A 22,271-nucleotide genomic window follows, 5' to 3' on the forward strand; every position below is an offset into this window, starting at 1 on the left:
GGAAGTTCTTTTCTTTTTTAATATCTTTTCTGTCCGACCACAGTGCTCTCTGCTGACACCTCTGTCCATGCCAGGAACTGTCCAGAGCAGGAGAGGTTTGCTATGGGGATTTGCTCCTACTCTGGACAGTTCCTGACATGGTGATAGTGTAGGGTATATTGGTGTTAACCCTTGAATGTCGTGACGCCAGGGTGAGGTTTCCTCAATGTAATGGTCCTACCGCCAACCGTCCCACAAATGGCAGGGAGAAATAACGGAATGTCCAAAGAAGATTTTATTAAGTAAACTTGAAGTAACTTTACTGCATATTTTATGCAACGGCATGGAACATAACAGTCTTTTGAGAGAAAGAACCGTAGTACAGGTTCCTCACAGGTTTGCTGGGACTCCGGGATCAATAAGCTTTGGTGTTAGCCACTGTGCTACTATTTTAGGAGATTTGACTTTCTAATAGTCACACAGGATTTAGTAGATTGAGCTTGGATAACTCACTATTTTGTGGCTGCAGGTATTAGGCTTCAGGCCTAGCTGGAAGTGATGCTGAAGATATGAGATTAGTGCTGCGTTATAGTCCGGCAGGAAGAGAGAATTTAGTGGCTGCAGTCCCTTATATATTAAGGGGGTGGGACAAAGCTCATTGGTCAGCAGAACCTGTCAGTCCTGACCCAGTGAACTCTGGGTATCACATGACCCAAAGGTCCTTAAACCATAATACAATTTAATTAAAAGCACGTGACCTCTAAGTTCCTATACAGAGGTATTCCTATATAACATATTAAATATATATATATATATATATATATATATATATACATATATATATATACATATATATATATTTATACATTAAATACCATTTATATGAGGCGACTAGGGGTTAGTCCTACAAGAGAGCCTTATTGACATGGAGGGACTCTGGCTGAGGAGACTTTAGACAAAGGGACAGGACCAGGTCCTGTACCGGGACACCACAGAAGTAATTTACAAATGTGTTTAACTTTCTGGAACCAGTTGATTTGAAAAAAAAAAAAAAAAAAAAAAAGTTTTCCACTAGAGTACCCCTTTAACCCCTTAAGGACGCAGGACGTAAATGTACGTCCTGGTGAGGTGGTACTTAACGCACCAGGACGTACATTTACGTCCTAAGCATAACCGCGGGCATCGGAGTGATGCCCGTGTCATGCGCGGCTGATCCCGGCTGCTGATCGCAGCCAGGGACCCGCCGGCAATGGCCGACGCCCGCGATCTCGCGGGCGTCCGCCATTAACCCCTCAGGTGCCGGGATCAATACAGATCCCGGCATCTGCGGCAGTTCGCGATTTAAATGAACGATCGGATCGCCCGCAGCACTGCTGCGGGGATCCGATCATTCATAACGCCGCACGGAGGTCCCCTCTCCTTCCTCCGTGCGGCTCCCGGCGTCTCCTGCTCTGGTCTGTGATCGAGCAGACCAGAGCAGGAGATGACCGATAATACTGATCTGTTCTATGTCCTATACATAGAACAGATCAGTATTAGCAATCATGGTATTGCTATGAATAGTCCCCTATGGGGACTATTCAAGTGTAAAAAAAAATGTAAAAGTAAAAGAAAAAAAAAAGTGAAAAATCCCCTCCCCCAATAAAAAAGTAAAACGTCCGTTTTTTCCTATTTTACCCTCAAAAAGCGTAAAAAACATTTTTTATAGACATATTTGGTATCGCCGCGTGCGTAAATGTCCGAACTATTAAAATAAAATGTTAATGATCCCGTACGGTGAACGGCGTGAACGAAAAAAAATTTTAAAAAGTCCAAAATTCCTACTTTTTTAATACATTTTATTAAAAAAAAAATTATAAAAAATGTATTAAAAGTTTTTTATATGCAAATGTGGTATCACAAAAAAGTACAGATCATGGCGCAAAAAATGAGCCCCCATACAGCCACTTATACGGAGGTCATCAAAATAAAGGGATTATAAACGTACTAATTTGGTTAAAAAGTTTGTGATTTTTTTTAAGCGCAACAATAATATAAAATTATATAATAATGGGTATCATTTTAATCGTATGGACCCTCAGAATAAAGAACATGCGTCATTTTTACCATAAATTGTACGGCGTGAAAACAAAACCTTCCAAAATTAGCAAAATTGCGTTTTTCGTTTTAATTTCCCCACAAAAAGTGTTTTTTGGTTGCGCCATACATTTTATGATATAATGAGTGATGTCATTACAAAGGACAACTGGTCGCGCAAAAAACAAGCCCCCATACTAGTCTGTGGATGAAAATATAAAAGAGTTATGATTTTTAGAAGGTGAGGAGGAAAAAACTAAAACGTAAAAATTAAATTGTCTGAGTCCTTAAGGCCAAAATGGGCTGAGTCCTTAAGGGGTTAAGGCAGCACCTTTTTATTGGCGGTCTAGTCTTTGCAGGGGTGTCCTGGTGGAGAGGCTGTCTTGCTAGAACAGCCAAGGTCAGAGGAACCTCCGCCATTTAACCCTTGCGCTCAGTAGTGACGGTTACATTGAAGTGATTTCGGAGGATGGAGGCTCCCGCAGCAGGCCCATTGGCGATCCCAAAATGCGTTTGCAGGGAGACAATGGGTGTCCATAGCATACAGGGATGTAAGAAGGACTCCTAGATATTAGCTCCTGCTATTATTGGGCTCAGGGGTTAGCACTGTTGCCTTGCAACACTGGGGTCCTTGGTTCAAATCCCATCAAGGACAACATCTGCAAAGAGTGTGTATGTTCTCTCCGTGTTGGCGGGAGTTTCCTCTGGGCACTCCAGTTTTCTCCCACACTTTAAAAAACATACTGATAGGAATGGGGACAGGGACCAATTTGAGTGTACAGCACTGCGGAATCTTTGTGCGCTATAGAAATAAAGAATTATTATTATAATTTTCCCGAGACATGGCCTAACTGGATGCCTGACAGACATAATGCACTGAATTACTCGTGTATCTTCTGTTGTGGGGCTAATAAACATGCAAATAAACATTGTTCAACAAAGTGTTATGGGGGGAAAAAAATCACATTTTCCCATTACAAATGAGTTTTTTCATTAACAAAAAAAAAAAAAAAATGTAAATAAATAAATAATAATTCCAGAACAGAAAGTAATCAAAAATAAATAAATAAATAAATAAATATATATTATATAATATAATATATATATATATATATATATATATATATAGATTAGTTAGGAGTAGACGTATTAGTCCAGTGATGCAGAAAGCAAAATCATCGGTAGTTGCAGTATCTTGTAAGACCTTTTTTTATTGGACTAACAAGAAAGCTTGTCTCTACAAAATCTTGTTAGTCCATTAAAAAAGGTATTACAAGATACTGCAACTACCGATGATTTTGCTTTATAGATATATATATATATATATATATATATATATATATATATATATATATATATATATATATCCCAAAATGATACAGGTAAAAACAAGTTGGCACACAAAGCCCTAATACAAAAAAATTTTTAAAAAAAGGAAAAAACAAGAAAAAGTCTTAATTTTTAGCACCTGTCAACATGTCAATGATGGCTACCAATTGTTATAGGTGGTCTAGTGAAACACCATAGGTGGCTTTTCATAGATATACCATACTAAGGTTCATACCCTGATAAACACTGACCAAGGTATACGTCTCCTATCGTAGGTACCGTTCATAATGTATGTACCATACGTGACCATTCAAACCTGTCACAAATTCTACAATGGATTGCTTTTTCCCCTTACTATAAGAAGATGTCGTCTATAAACCTGTCCCACATCTCAGTCTCACTTCTATGGGCCTTCAGTGTATCGGTAAAGACCATAATGTTCTCCCACCAGTCCGGAAGAAAGTTTGCATATGTGGGAGCGCAAGGGTTTCCCATAGTGGTGCCCCTGAGCTGGTTGAAGATGTTATCATAAGTGTTATTGGTCACTCCTGGAGTTCGGAAAGAACTCTAGTCCTGCTTTGTGGGGGATGAAGGAATATAGGATTTCTACATCAATGCTACCTAATAGGGTCACACGTAGCGTATACGCTGCGTATTTGATGCTGCACATTTAAAGGAGTACTAAGCTGCTCAGCATTCGGAACAAACTGTTCTGAATGCTGGAGCCAGTAGCTCAGGAAGTCATAGTCCCGCCCCCTCAATGCAAGTCCATGGGATGGGGCGTGACGGCTGTCACGCCCCCTCCCATAGACTTGCATTGAAGGGGCGGGGTGTTACATCAAGAGGGGGCGGGGCTATGAAGTCACAAGCTCCCGATGCTGGCTTCAGCGTTCGGAACAGTACCCCTTTAAATATGTAGCATCAAATATGCAGCGTATACGCTACGTGTGACCCTACCCTAAGAGTAATCCCTGGTATCCCTCATAGGAAGGGACACCACACATTCTTAGAAAACCCTAGCTATGTAGAGGCCTTCATTTTGTATTGGGCTCTCTGTCCCTGATAAGGGATTGAACCCTTTATGGCAACCCACAACGTGTTGCCAGTATTGAGTTACCAGGTACCAATAATTGTTGTTTATGCTGATACATTTATGGGAGTTCACTTAGATAAATTTAATCCTGAATTTAAAGGGGTACCCCCCGGAAAACATTTTTTTTTTTTTTTTTTTTAATCAACTGGTGCCAGAAAGTTAAACAGATTTGTAAATTATTGCTATTTAAAAATCTTAATCCTTCTAGAACTTATCATCTGCTGTTTGCTCCACAGGAAGTTCTATTCTTTTTGAATTTCCTTTCTGTCTGACCACAGTGCTCTCTGCTGACACCTCTGTCCATTTTAGGAACTGTCCAGAGTAGGAGCAAATCCCCATAGCAAACCTCTCCTGCTCTGGACAGTTCCTAAAATGGACAGAGGTGTCAGCAGAAACCCGCAGGTCCTGCAACGCTATGGAAACAAGTAATTAACCATTTCTTTACATATATTTAACTCTATTTACAAAAACCTTATAGACTTCTATCATATCTGAGCTGTAATAGAGGCGACTAGGGGCAAACTATACTACAGGGCTCCCTACGTCCTAGGGACTCTGGCTATGGGGACCCAACAACATACAGGTACCGGATCAGATACGGGACCTGGACACCACACGTACATAGCCAGAAGCCTCTGTTCCATACATTGTGAAGTGAATGGGAGCTTTGTTGCAGTATCCTGATGTAACCACTACACAATATACGGAGCTGAGTCTTCCGGCTCTGTACGCTGTGTTTACTTCCGGTGCTGTGGCTGTGCAGAACAGTTGATAGGTCGGGGTACTGGGTGTTAGCAACTCGCCAATCAGCTATTGATGGCCTATCCTGTAAATAGACCATCACTAGGTTTTCTCCGGAAACTGGGATTACTTTTTTCGTAAAATCTACGGACTTGGTAGAAGTCCTATAGACTTGAATAGGACTTCTGCATAATCCGTCAATTGATGGCGGCACGAAAAATGAAAGGGGTACTCCGGTGGAAATTATTATTTTTTTTTTTAAATCGACTGGTGCCAGAACGTTAAACAGATTTGTAAATTACATCAAAATAGAAAAAATTGGGGTATGTGCAGCTCACAAAATAAATTAGTCGAGGCTATATGGAAAGTCTAAAACCACTGGAGGAGGAGAGAGCACACCGTGCAGCTGAACATGCAGATATACGATACCGCTGGTGTACACAGACCTGATAAGTTACAAATCAGCACCTGCGGAGTGCACACACTAGATAAAGTATCTAATAATACAATGAAAAAGGCCGGAAGAAGGACGTTCCTACGTCCGAAACAGCCGGCGTAGCCTCTGAGCGCCCCTTACCGTCTCCGTCTATGCCGTGGTGATCCCGGACCTTGGGCCTGCAGCTGTTTACCCACGGTGAGTGCACGCTACCTCTTTGTCATTGTGCTATATGGAAAGTATTTACACCAAAAAATACAATTATAAAGTAGTTTATAAAGAAAAAAGGGGGTACCAAAAGCCTCTAGACTAATACCATAAATGGTACATGATGATAAAATTGCAAAGAAATAGTCGGACTGTGCTTCACTTTAAATGATGAACAAAATTTTATATAAAATAATTACAAATAAGACATAAATGTAAAAATAATATAAATCAAATACATAAATATCTCCTTCCACAGGGCCCTTGTGGGGAGGTGATAGTATAGTAATAAGATAATTTAATAGTTTAAAATCCTCTACTGAGGAAAGGGTCGTTTACAAAGTACCCTGAAACGCGTCTAGAGAAAGAGACTATTACCGCAAGACCAGCGCAATCCACTAACCGCTACTTCCTACCTCCGATACCACTCCTGCCAAGCTCCGCTATTCGCTGCTTTTACACCTGGCTGTATTTCACCTGCTTCACCACCAGACGCCGAGAGATCCTCCACGAGGCTTTGCTTTGTCCCCGGAGTAGATCCATCTGTCTCCGAGTGTGTTTCCATCTCCGGAGTTACTCCGTGACCAGTGACTTCTCTTAGGCCTGTGGCAACCGGGCCCGTCACCGCAAGCGCATGCCAGCGCTGGACATAGCCTCCACAGCACTTGCCAGCTGCCTCTCGGACGTCCAGCCATACAATCACATCATCCATGGGAGTTGGTAACTATACTACTATATGAACTGTTTCGAATTCTACGATCACGGAGTGCACTTTATAAAAAGTGAACTATGCCGGTTTACACAAAATTGGATTAGCGGAAGAATATACCATACATGCGGATTTTAAACTATTAAATTATCTTATTACTATACTATCACCTCCCCACAAGGGCCCTGTGGAAGGAGATATTTATGTATTTGATTTATATTATTTATATTAATTTTTACATTTATGTCTTATTTGTAATTATTTTATATTAAATTTTGTTCATCATTTAAAGTGAAGCACAGTCCGACTTTATTTCTTTGCAATTTTATCATCGTGTACCATTTATGGTATTAGTCTAGAGGCTTTAGGTACCTCCTTTTTTCTTTATAAACAGATTTGTAAATTACGTCTTCCAGTACTTATTAGCTGCTGAATACTACAGAGGAAATTCTTTTATTTTTGTAACACAGAGCTCTCTGCTGACATCATGACCACAGTGCTCTCTGCTGACATCTGTCCATTTTAAGAACTGTCCAGAGTAGGAGAAAATCCCCATAGCAAACATATGCTGCTCTGGACAGTTGCTAAAATGAACAGAGATGTCAGCAGAGAGCACTGTGCTCGTGATTCAGCAGAGAGCACTGTGTTCCAAAAAGAAAAGAATTTCCTCTGTAGTATTCAGCAGCTGATAAGTACTGGAAGGATTCAGATTTACAAATCTGTTTAACTTTCTGGCACCAGTTGATTTAAAAAAAAAAAAAAAAAAAAGTTTTCCACCGGAGTACTCCTTTTAAGCAAATATACCACTGCCTGAGCTGTTACGGTGTCATTAGAATCTAGAGATCTTAAAGCTTTCACCCCTTTTGGACTGGACCTATTTTGGCCTTATGGACTGAGCCCCTGGAAGAGTTGAATAATGTATATGTAGGAGATTTATGCTTTAGGGATTCATGCATTTTATGTATCCCCAAAAATGGTGCCATTAAAAGATAAACCCATCTTGCAAAAAACACGCCCTATACGGCTATACTGACAGAAAAATAAAAAAAACGCTATGGCGTTCGGAATACAATAGTAGACTATCCCATGATATAAAACAAAGTGTCAGCGATGCGCCATTTTGTCCTCAGACTGCTCTGTATCTTCTTTACCCTATGCATATGTGTGTCACTCTTAAAAAAACAACTTTGCCGAAAGTTTTGCATGGTGAACATTTTGAGGACTATCTAATCTCTTCCGCTTACCATTTACTATACATTGAGGGATTGTCAGACCTTCAATATTAGTTGCATTGGGAGAGGTATTTGTTGTAGGGGGCTCAGTGACAGTCACAGCTGTGCCCCCAGTTGGCCATTCCCAAGAGCTGGATGTTTGCCTGGCCTTGTCTCTATGGGGAGTCGGCCATATTGCTTTTCTGTTGCCCTGACAACACATTAACCAGAGGAGCATGTTTGAGTAATGGCCGGGGTGTATGTACTGACCAAACAGGCCCCAGATTACTCTCTATCTAGTAATGAATATTTGGGGGGCTTCCTGGGAGCTGAGTGTATATCCAAAGCCAGATGTTACACAAATATGCATACTTTGTTCCGCATTGTCCCTATTGTCACTGGGACGTCTCACTGCGACAATGAGAATCTGGCGCCGTTTCTATAATAACTGTGTGTAAGTGCATCTCTAGTAGTAAGTGTATCTCATGTATCCCCCCCCTCGGCCTGCAGGAAGTGTGTGGGATTAGAGGATCTGGGGCCGTGGGAAGTTAGGCCCGGAGCTAAGGTGATTGCTATAAATAGTGTCTGTGACATCTTATTGCGGTTTTAGCCAATTATACACAAGGGTCTCGCTTATACGTCGCTGCGTGTTTGTATAAGTATCTTAGGATTAGCACGGTTGGGTATTTATTTAATATAGGCTGAGGAGCAGACGCGTCCGCCACAATGTGCAAAAATATCAAAAATGTAATTGTCGCAGGTGGGGAGTCGCATTGTCAAGGCGGAATTTGTTACAGAAACTTCTGTCCTATTTATCTTAGCCAGTGTTTCCCAACCAGGCTACCTCCAGCTGTTGCAAAACTTCAACTCCCAGGATGCATGGGAGTTGTAGTTTAGCAACAGCGGGAGGTACACTGGTTGGTAAATACTAATCTAAACCGCATTTAGGTAAATAAATTGATCTTTTTCCTGCCATTGGGACCAACACCTCACACTGCAGTCAGCTTAACCCCGGCTGCAGTGATGTCCCACCTCGGCCGGTGACATGCTGAGCGGCAGTGCCATATAACAAGCCCGGCCTGGCCTTCTTCCTGGTGCCCGAGCACCAGCCATGGCAGAACATCACTGTGACCAGCGATTAGCTGACAGCATTGTGAGATGTCAGGCCACAAAACTAGAAAAAAGACCGAGGCCGAAGGGCTAGAGGAAGATATCGGTGGAGCAGCAGACGGTAAGTTAAAGTTTATTATTTTAATTTTTGCATCCCAGACACAAAAAATGGAAAAAATTGCTGCATAACCCCTTTAAAAGTGGTACTCCCGGTGGAAGACAATACATTTTTTTGTTTAATTGTGGTAGCCTGGGTTGTAGGGTATATGGGGTGTTGCGGTTCTGTATAATAAAGGGCGCTGTTAACCCTTGTCACTCGTGACGCCAGGGGGAGGGTTAAACTCTGTAGTGATACTGGGCCTATCGCCACCCTTCCCAAGAGCGATAGGTGAGTGTGAAATAAATGGATTGTCCACAGCAGTGCTGAACTTAAAACTTGCAGGAACTTTACTGAAGATTTTCTGTACATGCAGTATCGGTAACAGTCCAGATAACAGAGTGTATATAGACAGCACAGCAGTGACTGACAGTTGCTTAGGGCCAAAAAGTTCTCTGAAGATTAGGAGGATTATATTTGCATAGATTTGCTAGATTTAGGGGTCGGATTAGGTCCAGAGATCTTGCGGAGACAGCGGGGAATTGTAAGAACTATCCATCTCTAGTGCAGGCCTAGGCTGCAAGGCTTTGGCCTAGTAATTGTCTTGAAAGCTGCGGAGGTCCTACCTCATCCAGAATCAGCAACCCAAGAGAGCAGAGAGATGCTGCTTGCTTTGCAGCACAGGAACAAGAGAGAGATTAATGTCTGCAGCTCCCTTATATGGGCAGGGGCTGAGCTGTTTTAGATTGGTCCATGCAGCTGTCACTCACCGTTACAATGGATTGTGGGTGATCACCTGACTACAACCACCAAAGGTCCTCTAGCAAACCATAGAGTTCTGAATTGTGTCACATGACCCGCAGGTCCTGCGACGCTAAAAGAAGTGAGTAACACTATATACATATTTATAATGCTAATTGTTATAAATATTAACTTACTAAGGGGTGACTAGGGGTTAATTAGGGAAGCGAACCCTGACAGTCCTAGGGACTCTAACTTTGGGGACTAATAACTAAGGCACAGTATGAAATACGGTGCCTGGACACCACATAATCAACTGGTGCCACAAAGTTAAACAGATTAGTAAATGACTTCTATACATAAATCTTAATCCTTTCAGTACTTATCAGCTGCTGTATACTACAGAGGAAGTTCTTTTCTTTTTGAATTTCCTTTCTGTCTGACCACAGTGCTCTCTGCTGACACCTCTGTCCATGTCAGGAACTGTCCAGAACAGAAGCAAATCCCCATAGCAAACCTCTCCTGCTCTGGACAGTTCCTGACTTGGACAGAGGAGTCAGCAGAGAGCACTGTGGTCAGACTGGAAAGAAATTCAAAAAGAAAAGAACTTTCTCTGGGGGGGCTCACAGCAGCTGATAAGTACTGGAAGGATTAAGATTTTTAATAGAAGTCATTTACAAATCTGTTTACTTTCTGGCACCAGTTGATTTAAAAAAAATAAATAAAATCCACTGGAGTACCCCTTTAATGTCTCTTTATCTTAAGCTGTGGAATGAGCAGATGTAGGCATCTTAGGAACTGTGGCAAGGGCTTAATTGTGATGACTAGATGAATGGGTCAAAGAATTTCCAATACCAGAGGTGTTGTGGGGTGTTCCTAGCATGCTTGTTGTGGGCGGGAGAGGGCGGTCACAAACCTCTGAAATGCCACAGGGTGCTGAGGAAATGGCACAAGAGGGTAATAAAATGGCACGGAGGGTACGATCTCTAAATGCTGCAAGATGTTTGCGGGAGAAGGCAGGATTGGACACATGTTCTGGGAGCAAGAGGGAGTGGAACACACACCTTGCAGGAGCTGACGGAAATGGTCAGAAATCCAGCGGGAGCTTGATTAAAGGGGTACTCTGCCCCTAAACATCTTATCCCCTATCCAAAGGATACACTGCTGGGGACCCCCATTATCTCGGCTGCAGCACCCCAGACATCCGGTGCACGGAGCGAACTTCGCTCTGTGCTAGATGACTGGCGATGCAGGGCGGAGGCTTGTGACGTCACGACCACGCCCCACATCTTAACATCATGGCCACACCCCCTTAATGCTAGTCTATGGGAGGGACGAGAAGGCCGTCACACCCCCTCCCATAGACTTGCAATGAGGGGGTGTGGCCGTGATGTCACGAGCCTCCGGCGCTGCACCCGACGCTCTAAACTAACACCAGGTACAGCAGGGAGATCGCGGGGGTTCCCAGCGGCGGGACCCCCGCGATCAGACATCTTGTCCCCTATCCTTTGGATAAGGGATAAGATGTCTAGGGGCCGAGTATCCCTTTAAGAAAACAGTCCCATGCAGGGCTCTAGTACCAACCGAAAAAGGTCCATAGAAGGACAACTGGCGTCATGTGTGTGGGGAGACAAGGCTAGCCCATCTGGCCCGATCCCACAAGAGTGCTATAGAACAAAATTCAGCGGTCTTGAGGAGTCCGGGCACTGATGGGTCAAGGGGTAGCTACACAATATTAGGAAGGTGGTTTAATGTCGTGGCTGATCTGTATGTGTAAAATCCAGCAGTCGTATGGGATCCAATACTTACATGGTGTCTCTATGGCCATTCACACATCAAGTATTACCATTGACAGTCTGTTAGCTGTAGATCACCGTTCAGTACTTGTTCAGCTAAGCCTGAGTACAGACATGTGACAGATGTGCCTGCTGACTACGATGTTGTGGCCATGCCAGAACAGCCCGGTGGCACGCTTAGCGCCGGAGACAGCAGGCACACAGCGAGCCTAATGCGTCTCAGTCACAGCAAGAGCGACGTAGTCTGAACTAGATGGGTTTGGAGATCATGTTACAGAAGTGGCAGCGCTACAGCTGGCTCGGTGTGGGGTCACATTGAGTGACTGAACGATTTGTTGCCGCCTAAGGCATACTGACAGGTCCTGTGCTGGCACCGTTCTCGGCAGCAGCTGGCAGCAGGTTACTGTGTGGTGCTTTTCAAACGACGAGGCTGTATATATCCTGGGCTACAGAATTTTCTATTAGTTGTTGTTTGTTTTTTGTTTGTTTTTTAGCTTTCATTTTAATAATTTTTTTTTTTATTTTTATTTGCTTGATTTACTGCAGTCTTAACAGACCTATTTCTTAAATGAAAAATGGGACATGGGAGTTTTATTGTCATATCCTAAAAGTCATCTGATGTGACCTAGGGTACCATGGGGCAATGGTTTTAAAGGGTTACTCCAGTGGAAATTAATTTTATTTTTATTTTTTTAAATCAACTGGTGCCAGAAAGTTAAACAGATTTGTAAATTAATCTTTCTAGTACTTATTAGCTGCTGAATACTACGGAGGAAATTCTTTTCTTTTTGGAACACAGACCTCTCTTCTGACATAACGAGCAAAGTGCTCTCTGCTGACATCTCTGTCCATTTTAGGAACTGTCCAGAGTAGCATATGTTTGCTATGGGGATTTTCTCCTACTCTGGACAGTTCTTAAAATGGACAGAGATGTCAGCAGAGAGCACTGTGCTCGTGATGTCAGCAGAGAGCACTGTGCTCGTGATGTCAGCAGAGAGCACTGTGCTCGTGATGTCAGCAGAGAGCTCTGTGTTCCAAAAAGGAAAGAGTTTCCTCTGTAGTATTCATCCGCTAATAAGTACTGGAAGGATTAAAGGGGTATTCCAGGCCAAAACTTTTTTTATATATCAAATGGCTCCGGAAAGATTTGTAAATTACTTCTATTAAAAAATATTAATCCTTCCAATAGTTATTAGCTTCTGAAGTTGAGTTGTTGTTTTCTGTCTAACTGCTCTCTGATGACTCACGTCCCGGGAGCTGTGCATGATGGGAGAATATCCCCATAGGAACTGCACAGCTCCCGGGACGTGACATCATCATTGAGCAGTTAGACAGAAAACTTCAGAAGCTAATAACTATTGGAAGGATTAAGATTTTTTAATAGAAGTAATTTACAAATCTGTTTAACTTTCCAGAGCCAGTTGATATATATAAAAAAAGGTTTTGCCTGGATACCCCTTTAATATTTTTTAATAGAAGTCATTTACAAATGTAGCAAAGAAGGCACATGCGAGCACTCACCGCTCAACGGAGACTGCTCAGCATGGGGGTCCTGTCCACGGAAAGGCTTGATCACAGCATTGGTGCAGGTAGTGGGCACTCGAGCGCCCACTACCTGCACCAATGCTGTGATCCAGCCTTTCCATGCTGGGAGTTGTAGTTTTGCAACAGCTGGAGGCACCATGGTTGAGAAACACTGGTTCAGGAGGAAGGTTGCTGTTTGGGGGCAACCCATAGTGACATCACATTCATGACCAGAAGCGAGCTAATAGTATTTGGGCTCAATGTTTATGGGCTAAATTGTGATATATTTAACAGAAAGTCCACACATAATGTATCTGCATCGTGTCTCCATGGTAACAGACTACAAGCAAAAGCAATGTAGTCTGATTCTACAGTCACACTCCCTTAATTTGTCTCCAGTTTCACATCACAACTTGACACTGTCAAAATAATGACATGCTGACGTATCTGTGCTCAGACAGGCACGGCCCTGTTTCTTTCAATGGCCCGAGCGTAGTCAGCTAGTGACTACCTTTTAGGGTCACTTTCCAAACGTATCCGAGTTTTTATACGCTCGGAAAATGACCCGAATGTAGTCACTAGCTGACTATTAGAGATGAGCGAACTTACAGTAAATTCGATTCGTCACGAACTTCTCAGCTTGGCAGTTGCTGACTTTTCCTGCATAAATTAGTTCAGCTTTCCGGTGCTCCAGTGGGCTGGAAAAGGTGGATACAGTCCTAGGAAAGAGTCTGCTAGGACTGTATCCACCTTTTCCAGCCCACCGGAGCACCTGAAAGCTGAACTCATTTATGCAGGAAAAGTCATCAACTGCCGAGCCGAGAAGTTCGTGACGAATCGAATTTACTGTAAGTTCGCTCATCTCTACTGACTATGCCTGGGCCATTGACATTAATAGGTTTGTGCTTTTTTTTTTTTTATATTTTCCTGACTTATCTGTGCCTCAGAGGCCAAATCGTGATATGACCTTGCCTAACATACATTTGGAAAGCTATCTAGAATTAGGATGGATATATATAGAGTTATACGACTGCAGGATCTGACTACACAGGGTTTGTTTGTTGTCTGTCACCATGGAAACACACATGTCTATATAGAATCTGTAGACCGAAAACAATAAGAGATTAACATTTTTCATTAAAAAACAACAATTCACTTTTATTAAAGAATATGAGAATAAAAAAGAAAAAATGCCTTTATATAAAGTCACATTTAAAGGGGTACTCCTCTGGAAAACATTATTATTATTTTTTTAATCAATTATTTCCAGAAAGTTAACCAGATTTGTAAATTACTTCTATTTAAAAATCTTAATCCTTCCAGTACTTATGAGCTGCTGTATGCTCCACAAGAAGTTCTTTCCTTTTTTAATTTCCTTTCTGACCACAGTGCTCTCTGCTGACACCTCTGTCCATGTCCGGAACTGTCCTGAGCAGGAGAGGTTTGCTGTGAGGATTTGCTTCTACTCAGGACAGTTCCTAAAATGGACAGAGGTGGCAGCAAGAGAGCACTGTGGTCAGACAGAAAGGAAATTCAAAAAGAAAAGAACTTCCTGTGCAACATACAGCAGCTGATAAGTACAGGAAGGATTAAGATTTTTAAATAGAAGTAATTAAAAAATCTGTTCAACTTTCTGGCACCAGTTGATTTAGAAAAAAATATTTTCCAGAGGAGTACCCCTTTAATAGTGATATTTTACATGTGCAAAGGAACAAGATAATGAAGCATAATATACAGTTTATATCCTAGTAACAAACATTTAGGGCACAATAAAGGTGGTTTACATTTGGTATCATAAGCAGCTAGGGTATATGACAAGTCAGTCTCTAAGTCAAGAATTAAAGGGTACCTCTCATCAAAAAAACTTTTGATATATTATAGATTAATGTATGCAGAATAACTTTACAATTGCATGTTATTAAATAATTTCTATTTAATTTTCCACTTTGAAGAAATGACCACTAGGGGTCTCCCTACCAGTCCTGGCAGCAAGCATTTCAGACTCGTGCTGGAGTCCTAAACACTACGAACTGCCAGTCTGCTTTGTTCACAAAGGAGAACACTCAGAGCTGCCAGCCTGCTTTGTTCACAGCCTGTTTGGCTGTGAACAAAGCAGGCTGGCATCTCTGAGTGTTTAGGACTCCAGCATGAGTCAGAAATGCTTGCTGACAGGACTGATTGGGAAAAATACAATAGAAAGAAGCATATTTTACATTAACATGCTATTGGAAAGTTATTCAACATTCATTAATCTAAAATATATCAAAAGTTTATTTGATGAGAGGTACCCTTTAAATACCCATGCATAGGAGAAGGGAGACACATCTCCAGGGTAGGGGATAAGTGTACGGCTGTGGAGGGGTCGGACCCTCATCAATCTTAAATACTGGACTTTCAAAGCTCCAGTTTATATGGAGCTACAGTGCACATGACTACACCATTCATTGTCTGTGGGACATAGCCAAGTACAGTATGTTACGCCGAGCGCTCCGGGTCCCCGCTCCTCCCCGGAGCGCTCGCTTCACTCTCGCTACCGCAGCGCTCCGGGCAGCTCCACTGACCCGGTGCGCTGCGATACCGTCTCCAGCCGGGATGCGATTCGCGATGCGGGTGGCGCCCGCTCGCGATGCGCGTCCCGGCTCCCGTACCTGACTCACTCTCCGTCTGTCCTGTCCCGGCGCGCGCGGCCCCGCTCCCTAGGGCGCGCGCGCGCCGGGTCTCTGCGATTTAAAGGGCCACTGCGCCGCTGATTGGCGCAGTGGTTCCAATTAGTGTGTTCACCTGTGCACTCCCTATTTATACCTCACTTCCCCTTCACTCCCTCGCCGGATCTTGTTGCCATTGTGCCAGTGAAAGCGTTTCCTTGTGTGTTCCTAGCCTGTGTTCCAGACCTCCTGCCGTTGCCCCTGACTACGATCCTTGCTGCCTGCCCCGACCTTCTGCTACGTCCGACCTTGCTTCTGTCTACTCCCTTGTACCGCGCCTATCTTCAGCAGCCAGAGAGGTTGAGCCGTTGCTAGTGGATACGACCTGGTCACTACCGCCGCAGCAAGACCATCCCGCTTTGCGGCGGGCTCTGGTGAAAACCAGTAGTGACTTAGAACCGATCCACTAGCACGGTCCACGCCAATCCCTCTCTGGCACAGAGGATCCACCTCCTGCCAGCCGGCATCGTGACAGTAGATCCGGCCATGGATCCCGCTGAAGTTCCTCTGCCAGTTGTCGCCGACCTCACCACGGTGGTCGCCCAGCAGTCACAACAGATAGCGCAACAAGGCCACCAGCTGTCTCAACTGACCGTGATGCTACAGCAGCTACTACCACAGCTTCAGCAATCATCTCCTCCGCCAGCTCCTCCTCCGCAGCGAGTGGCCGCTTCAGGCCTACGACTATCCTTGCCGGATAAATTTGATGGGGACTCTAAGTTTTGTCGTGGCTTTCTTTCTCAATGTTCCCTGCACTTGGAGATGATGTCGGACCAGTTTCCCACTGAAAGGTCTAAGGTGGCTTTCGTAGTCAGCCTTCTGTCTGGAAAAGCTCTGTCATGGGCTACACCGCTCTGGGACCGCAATGACCCCGTCACTGCCTCTGTACACTCCTTCTTCTCGGAAATTCGAAGTGTCTTTGAGGAACCTGCCCGAGCCTCTTCTGCTGAGACTGCTCTGTTGAACCTGGTCCAGGGTAATTTTTCCGTTGGCGAGTACGCCGTACAATTCCGTACTCTTGCTTCAGAACTATCCTGGAATAATGAGGCCCTCTGCGCGACCTTTAAAAAAGGCCTATCCAGCAACATTAAAGATGTTCTGGCCGCACGAGAAATCCCTGCTAACCTACATGAACTCATTCATCTGGCCACTCGCATTGACATGCGTTTTTCCGAAAGGCGTCAGGAGCTCCGCCAGGATATGGACTTTGTTCGCACAAGGCGTTTTTTCTCCCCGGCTCCTCTCTCCTCTGGTCCCCTGCAATCCGTTCCTGTGCCTCCCGCCGTGGAGGCTATGCAGGTTGACCGGTCTCGCCTGACACCTCAAGAGAGGACATTCTCCGCATGGAGAATCTCTGCCTGTACTGTGCCGGTACCGAACACTTCCTGAAGGATTGTCCTATCCGTCCTCCCCGCCTGGAAAGACGTACGCTGACCCCGCACAAAGGTGAGACAGCCCTTGATGTCAACTCTGCTTCGCCACGTCTTACTGTGTCTGTGCGGGTATCCGCCTCTACCTTCTCCTTCTCTACTATGGCCTTCTTGGATTCCGGATCTGCAGGAAATTTTATTTTGGCCTCTCTCACCAACAGGTTCAACATCCCGCTGACCAGTCTCGCCAGACCTCTCTACATCAATTGTGTAAACAATGAAAGATTGGACTGTACCATACGTTTCCGCACGGAGCCCCTCCTAATGTGCATCGGATCTCACCATGAAAAAATTGAGTTTTTGGTCCTCCCCAATTGCACTTCCGAAATTCTCCTTGGACTACCCTGGCTTCAACACCACTCCCCTACCCTGGATTGGTCCACTGGGGAGATCAAGAGTTGGGGCCCCTCTTGTTCCAAGGACTGTCTTAAACCGGTTCCCAGTACTCCCTGCCGTGACCCTGTGGTGCCTCCTGTAACCGGTCTCCCTAAGGCCTATATGGACTTTGCGGATGTTTTTTGCAAAAAACAAGCTGAGACTTTACCTCCTCACAGGCCTTATGACTGTCCCATTGACCTCCTCCCGGGTACTACTCCACCCCGGGGCAGAATTTATCCTCTCTCTGTCCCAGAGACTCTTGCTATGTCTGAGTATATCCAGGAAAATTTAAAGAAGGGCTTTATCCGCAAATCTTCCTCTCCTGCCGGAGCCGGATTTTTCTTTGTGTCCAAAAAAGATGGCTCTCTACGTCCTTGCATTGACTACCGCGGTCTTAATAAAATCACTGTAAAAAAACGCTACCCCCTACCTCTCATCTCTGAACTCTTTGATCGCCTCCAAGGTGCCCACATCTTTACCAAACTGGACTTAAGAGGTGCCTATAATCTCATTCGCATCAGAGAGGGGGATGAATGGAAAACGGCATTTAACACCAGAGATGGACACTTTGAGTATCTGGTCATGCCCTTTGGCCTGTGCAACGCCCCTGCCGTCTTCCAAGACTTTGTTAATGAAATCTTTCGTGATCTCTTATATTCCTGTGTTGTTGTATATCTGGACGATATCCTGATTTTTTCTGCCAACCTAGAAGAACACCGCCAGCATGTCCGCATGGTTCTTCAGAGACTTCGTGACAATCAACTGTATGCCAAAATGGAGAAATGTCTGTTTGAATGTCAATCTCTTCCTTTCCTAGGATACTTGGTCTCTGGCCAGGGACTACAAATGGATCCAGACAAACTCTCTGCCATCTTAGATTGGCCACGCCCCTCCGGACTTCGTGCTATCCAAAGTTTTTTGGGGTTTGCCAATTATTACAGACAATTCATTCCACATTTTTCCACCATTGTGGCTCCTATCGTGGCTTTAACCAAAAAGAATGCCAATCCTAAGTCATGGCCTCCTCAAGCGGAAGACGCCTTTAAACAGCTCAAGTCTGCCTTTTCTTCGGCTCCCGTGCTCTCCAGACCTGACCCATCTAAACCCTTCCTATTGGAGGTTGATGCCTCCTCTGTAGGAGCTGGAGCGGTCCTTCTACAGAAAAATTCTTCCGGGCATGCTGTTACTTGTGGTTTTTTTTCCAGGACCTTCTCTCCAGCTGAGAGGAACTACTCCATCGGGGACCGAGAGCTTCTAGCCATTAAATTAGCACTTGAGGAATGGAGGCATCTGTTGGAGGGATCAAGATTTCCAGTTATTATTTACACCGATCACAAGAACCTCTCCTATCTCCAGTCTGCCCAACGGCTGAATCCTCGCCAGGCCAGGTGGTCTCTGTTCTTTGCCCGATTTAATTTTGAAATTCACTTTCGGCCTGCCGATAAGAACATTAGGGCCGATGCTCTCTCTCGTTCCTCGGATGCCTCGGAAGTAGAGCTCTCTCCGCAACACATCATCCCCCCTGACTGCCTGATCTCCACTTCTCCAGCCTCCATCAGGCAAACTCCTCCAGGGAAGACCTTCGTTTCTCCACGCCAACGCCTCGGAATCCTCAAATGGGGTCACTCCTCCCATCTCGCAGGTCATGCGGGTATCAAGAAATCCGTACAACTCATCTCTCGTTTCTATTGGTGGCCGACTCTGGAGACGGATGTTGTGGATTTTGTACGAGCCTGCACTGTTTGTGCCCGGGATAAGACTCCTCGCCAGAAGCCCGCTGGTCTTCTTCATCCTCTGCCTGTCCCCGAACAGCCTTGGTCTCTGATTGGTATGGACTTTATTACGGACTTACCCCCATCCCGTGGCAACACTGTTGTTTGGGTGGTCGTTGATCGATTCTCCAAGATGGCACATTTCATCCCTCTTCCTGGTCTTCCTTCAGCGCCTCAGTTGGCAAAACAATTTTTTGTACACATTTTTCGTCTTCACGGGTTGCCCACGCAGATCGTCTCGGATAGAGGCGTCCAATTCGTGTCAAAATTCTGGAGGGCTCTCTGTAAACAACTCAAGATTAAATTAAACTTTTCCTCTGCATATCATCCTCAATCCAATGGGCAAGTAGAAAGAATTAACCAGGTCCTGGGTGATTATTTACGCCATTTTGTTTCCTCCCGCCAGGATGACTGGGCAGATCTTCTACCATGGGCCGAATTTTCGTATAACTTCAGAATCTCTGAATCCTCCTCCAAATCCCCATTTTTTGTGGTGTACGGCCGTCACCCTCTTCCCCCCCTCCCTACTCCCTTGCCCTCTGGTTTGCCCGCTGTGGATGAAATATCTTGTGATCTTTCCACCATATGGAAAGAGACCCAAAATTCTTTTACAGGCCTCATCACGCATGAAGAAGTTTGCTGATAGAAAAAGAAGAGCTCCCCCCATTTTTTCTCCTGGAGACAAGGTATGGCTCTCCGCTAAATATGTCCGCTTCCGTGTCCCTAGCTACAAATTGGGACCACGCTATCTTGGTCCTTTCAAAATCTTGTGCCAGATTAATCCTGTCTCTTACAAACTTCTTCTTCCTCCTTCTCTTCGAATTCCTAATGCCTTTCACGTTTCTCTTCTTAAACCACTTATCATCAACCGTTTCTCTCCTAAGTTTGTTTCTCCCACTCCTGTTTCCGGCTCCTCGGACATCTTCTCCGTTAAAGAAATACTGGCCTCCAAGAAGGTCAGAGGGAAAACCTTTTTCCTGGTCGATTGGGAGGGTTGTGGTCCTGAAGAGAGATCCTGGGAACCTGAGGACAATATCCTAGACAAAAGTCTGCTCCTCAGGTTCTCAGGCTCTAAGAAGAGGGGGAGACCCAAGGGGGGGGTACTGTTACGCCGAGCGCTCCGGGTCCCCGCTCCTCTCCGGAGCGCTCGCTTCACTCTCGCTACCGCAGCGCTCCGGGCAGCTCCACTGACCCGGTGCGCTGCAATACCGTCTCCAGCCGGGATGCGATTCGCGATGCGGGTGGCGCCCGCTCGCGATGCGCGTCCCAGCTCCCGTACCTGACTCACTCTCCGTCTGTCCTGTCCCGGCGCGCGCGGCCCCACTCCCTAGGGCGCGCGCGCGCCGGGTCTCTGCGATTTAAAGGGCCACTGCGCCGCTGATTGGCGCAGTGGTTCCAATTAGTGTGTTCACCTGTGCACTCCCTATTTATACCTCACTTCCCCTTCACTCCCTCGCCGGATCTTGTTGCCATTGTGCCAGTGAAAGCGTTTCCTTGTGTGTTCCTAGCCTGTGTTCCAGACCTCCTGCCGTTGCCCCTGACTACGATCCTTGCTGCCTGCCCCGACCTTCTGCTACGTCCGACCTTGCTTCTGTCTACTCCCTTGTACCGCGCCTATCTTCAGCAGCCAGAGAGGTTGAGCCGTTGCTAGTGGATACGACCTGGTCACTACCGCCGCAGCAAGACCATCCCGCTTTGCGGCGGGCTCTGGTGAAAACCAGTAGTGACTTAGAACCGATCCACTAGCACGGTCCACGCCAATCCCTCTCTGGCACAGAGGATCCACCTCCTGCCAGCCGGCATCGTGACACAGTACTCGTTTATCTTTGGCACTTCCATAGACAGTGAAGTTCCAAAGATAGTCAAGTGCTATCGAGAGGCTGTCAAATATGCGCACCGCCACTCCAGTCATACGGGAGCTCCGGGAGTCCCATTTTTGAGTTTTTGTGGGGTCCCAGTGTTTGCACCCCCTTCAATCATACACTTAACCCCTATTCACAAAATGTTCACAAGTGTTTAATAATTTGAGTATCTGCTCCAAAAATCTGCAAACCTGAGGGCAAGACCACAAGAGATGGGAGAAGATTCCAATAGAATCCTCGCAATTCAGACGCAATTCAGACACCCATCTGGATAATCTGGTCTGAATTTGATTTTATTTCTTCATTTTAGATGCAATGGTACCAATAAAGGAGTACTCCGCTGCTCAGCTGTAGCCGGCACCGGGAGCTCGTGAAGTCCTAGCCCCGCCCCATCATGATGTCACGCCCCACCCCCTCAATGCAAGTCTATGGGAGGGGGCGTGATGACGTCACGCCCCCTCCCATAGACTTGCATTGAGGTGGCGGGGCTATGACGTCACAATCTTCCGACGCCGGCTCCAGCATTCGGAACAGTCTATTCCAAATGCTGAGCAGGGGAGTACCCCTTTAAAGGTTGGATATTGGAAAGTCCCCTTGTTATGGCCATCCTATTTCAAACATTAGACCCCAATTATGCAGCACAGGACAAGTCCAACGAAATGCAAATATCTCCCTATCCCTTACTTAACTGCACATAAATGACTTCTGAGAGGCTGTGTCCACCATGTGACGTTACATAGTAGGGTTAAAAAAAGACACATCCATCAAGTTCAACCAAGGAGGGAAGGATGAAGTGATGTACGACCCCATGTACATGAGTATATTTTATCCATTCTACACAATAACCTTTGTTTTTTGATTCCCAGGATGCACAGGGTCATGACAACAATAAAGATTCTCGTGTGGTATGGACCAATTCCAGCAACCATCTCCTAACATCAGGATTCAACCAGGTAGAGTACACCCTAAGGAACCACACTCCATCCACTGCCTGTCCCTCCCTACCGAAACCGAAAATAGGAGTAAGGATATTTTCTGAGTCTTAATTAATACACGAGACAGGACACAACTACAT

At 45.1% G+C, this 22,271-nt stretch overlaps 1 protein-coding gene across 1 annotated transcript in view; it reads left to right on the forward strand.

Moving 5' to 3' along the window:
* CORO7 (coronin 7) overlaps positions 1-22,271 on the forward strand; it is a 206,359-nt gene that overhangs the window by 65,290 nt on the left and 118,798 nt on the right. Inside the window, exon 9 of the mRNA XM_056534991.1 lies at positions 22,063-22,149. Within this exon, the coding sequence (XP_056390966.1) occupies positions 22,063-22,149 (87 nt within the window). The remainder of the gene's footprint in view (positions 1-22,062; positions 22,150-22,271) is intronic.

The sequence above is a fragment of the Hyla sarda genome, chromosome 8, assembly GCF_029499605.1.
Source record: "Hyla sarda isolate aHylSar1 chromosome 8, aHylSar1.hap1, whole genome shotgun sequence".
Lineage (NCBI taxonomy): Eukaryota > Metazoa > Chordata > Amphibia > Anura > Hylidae > Hyla > Hyla sarda.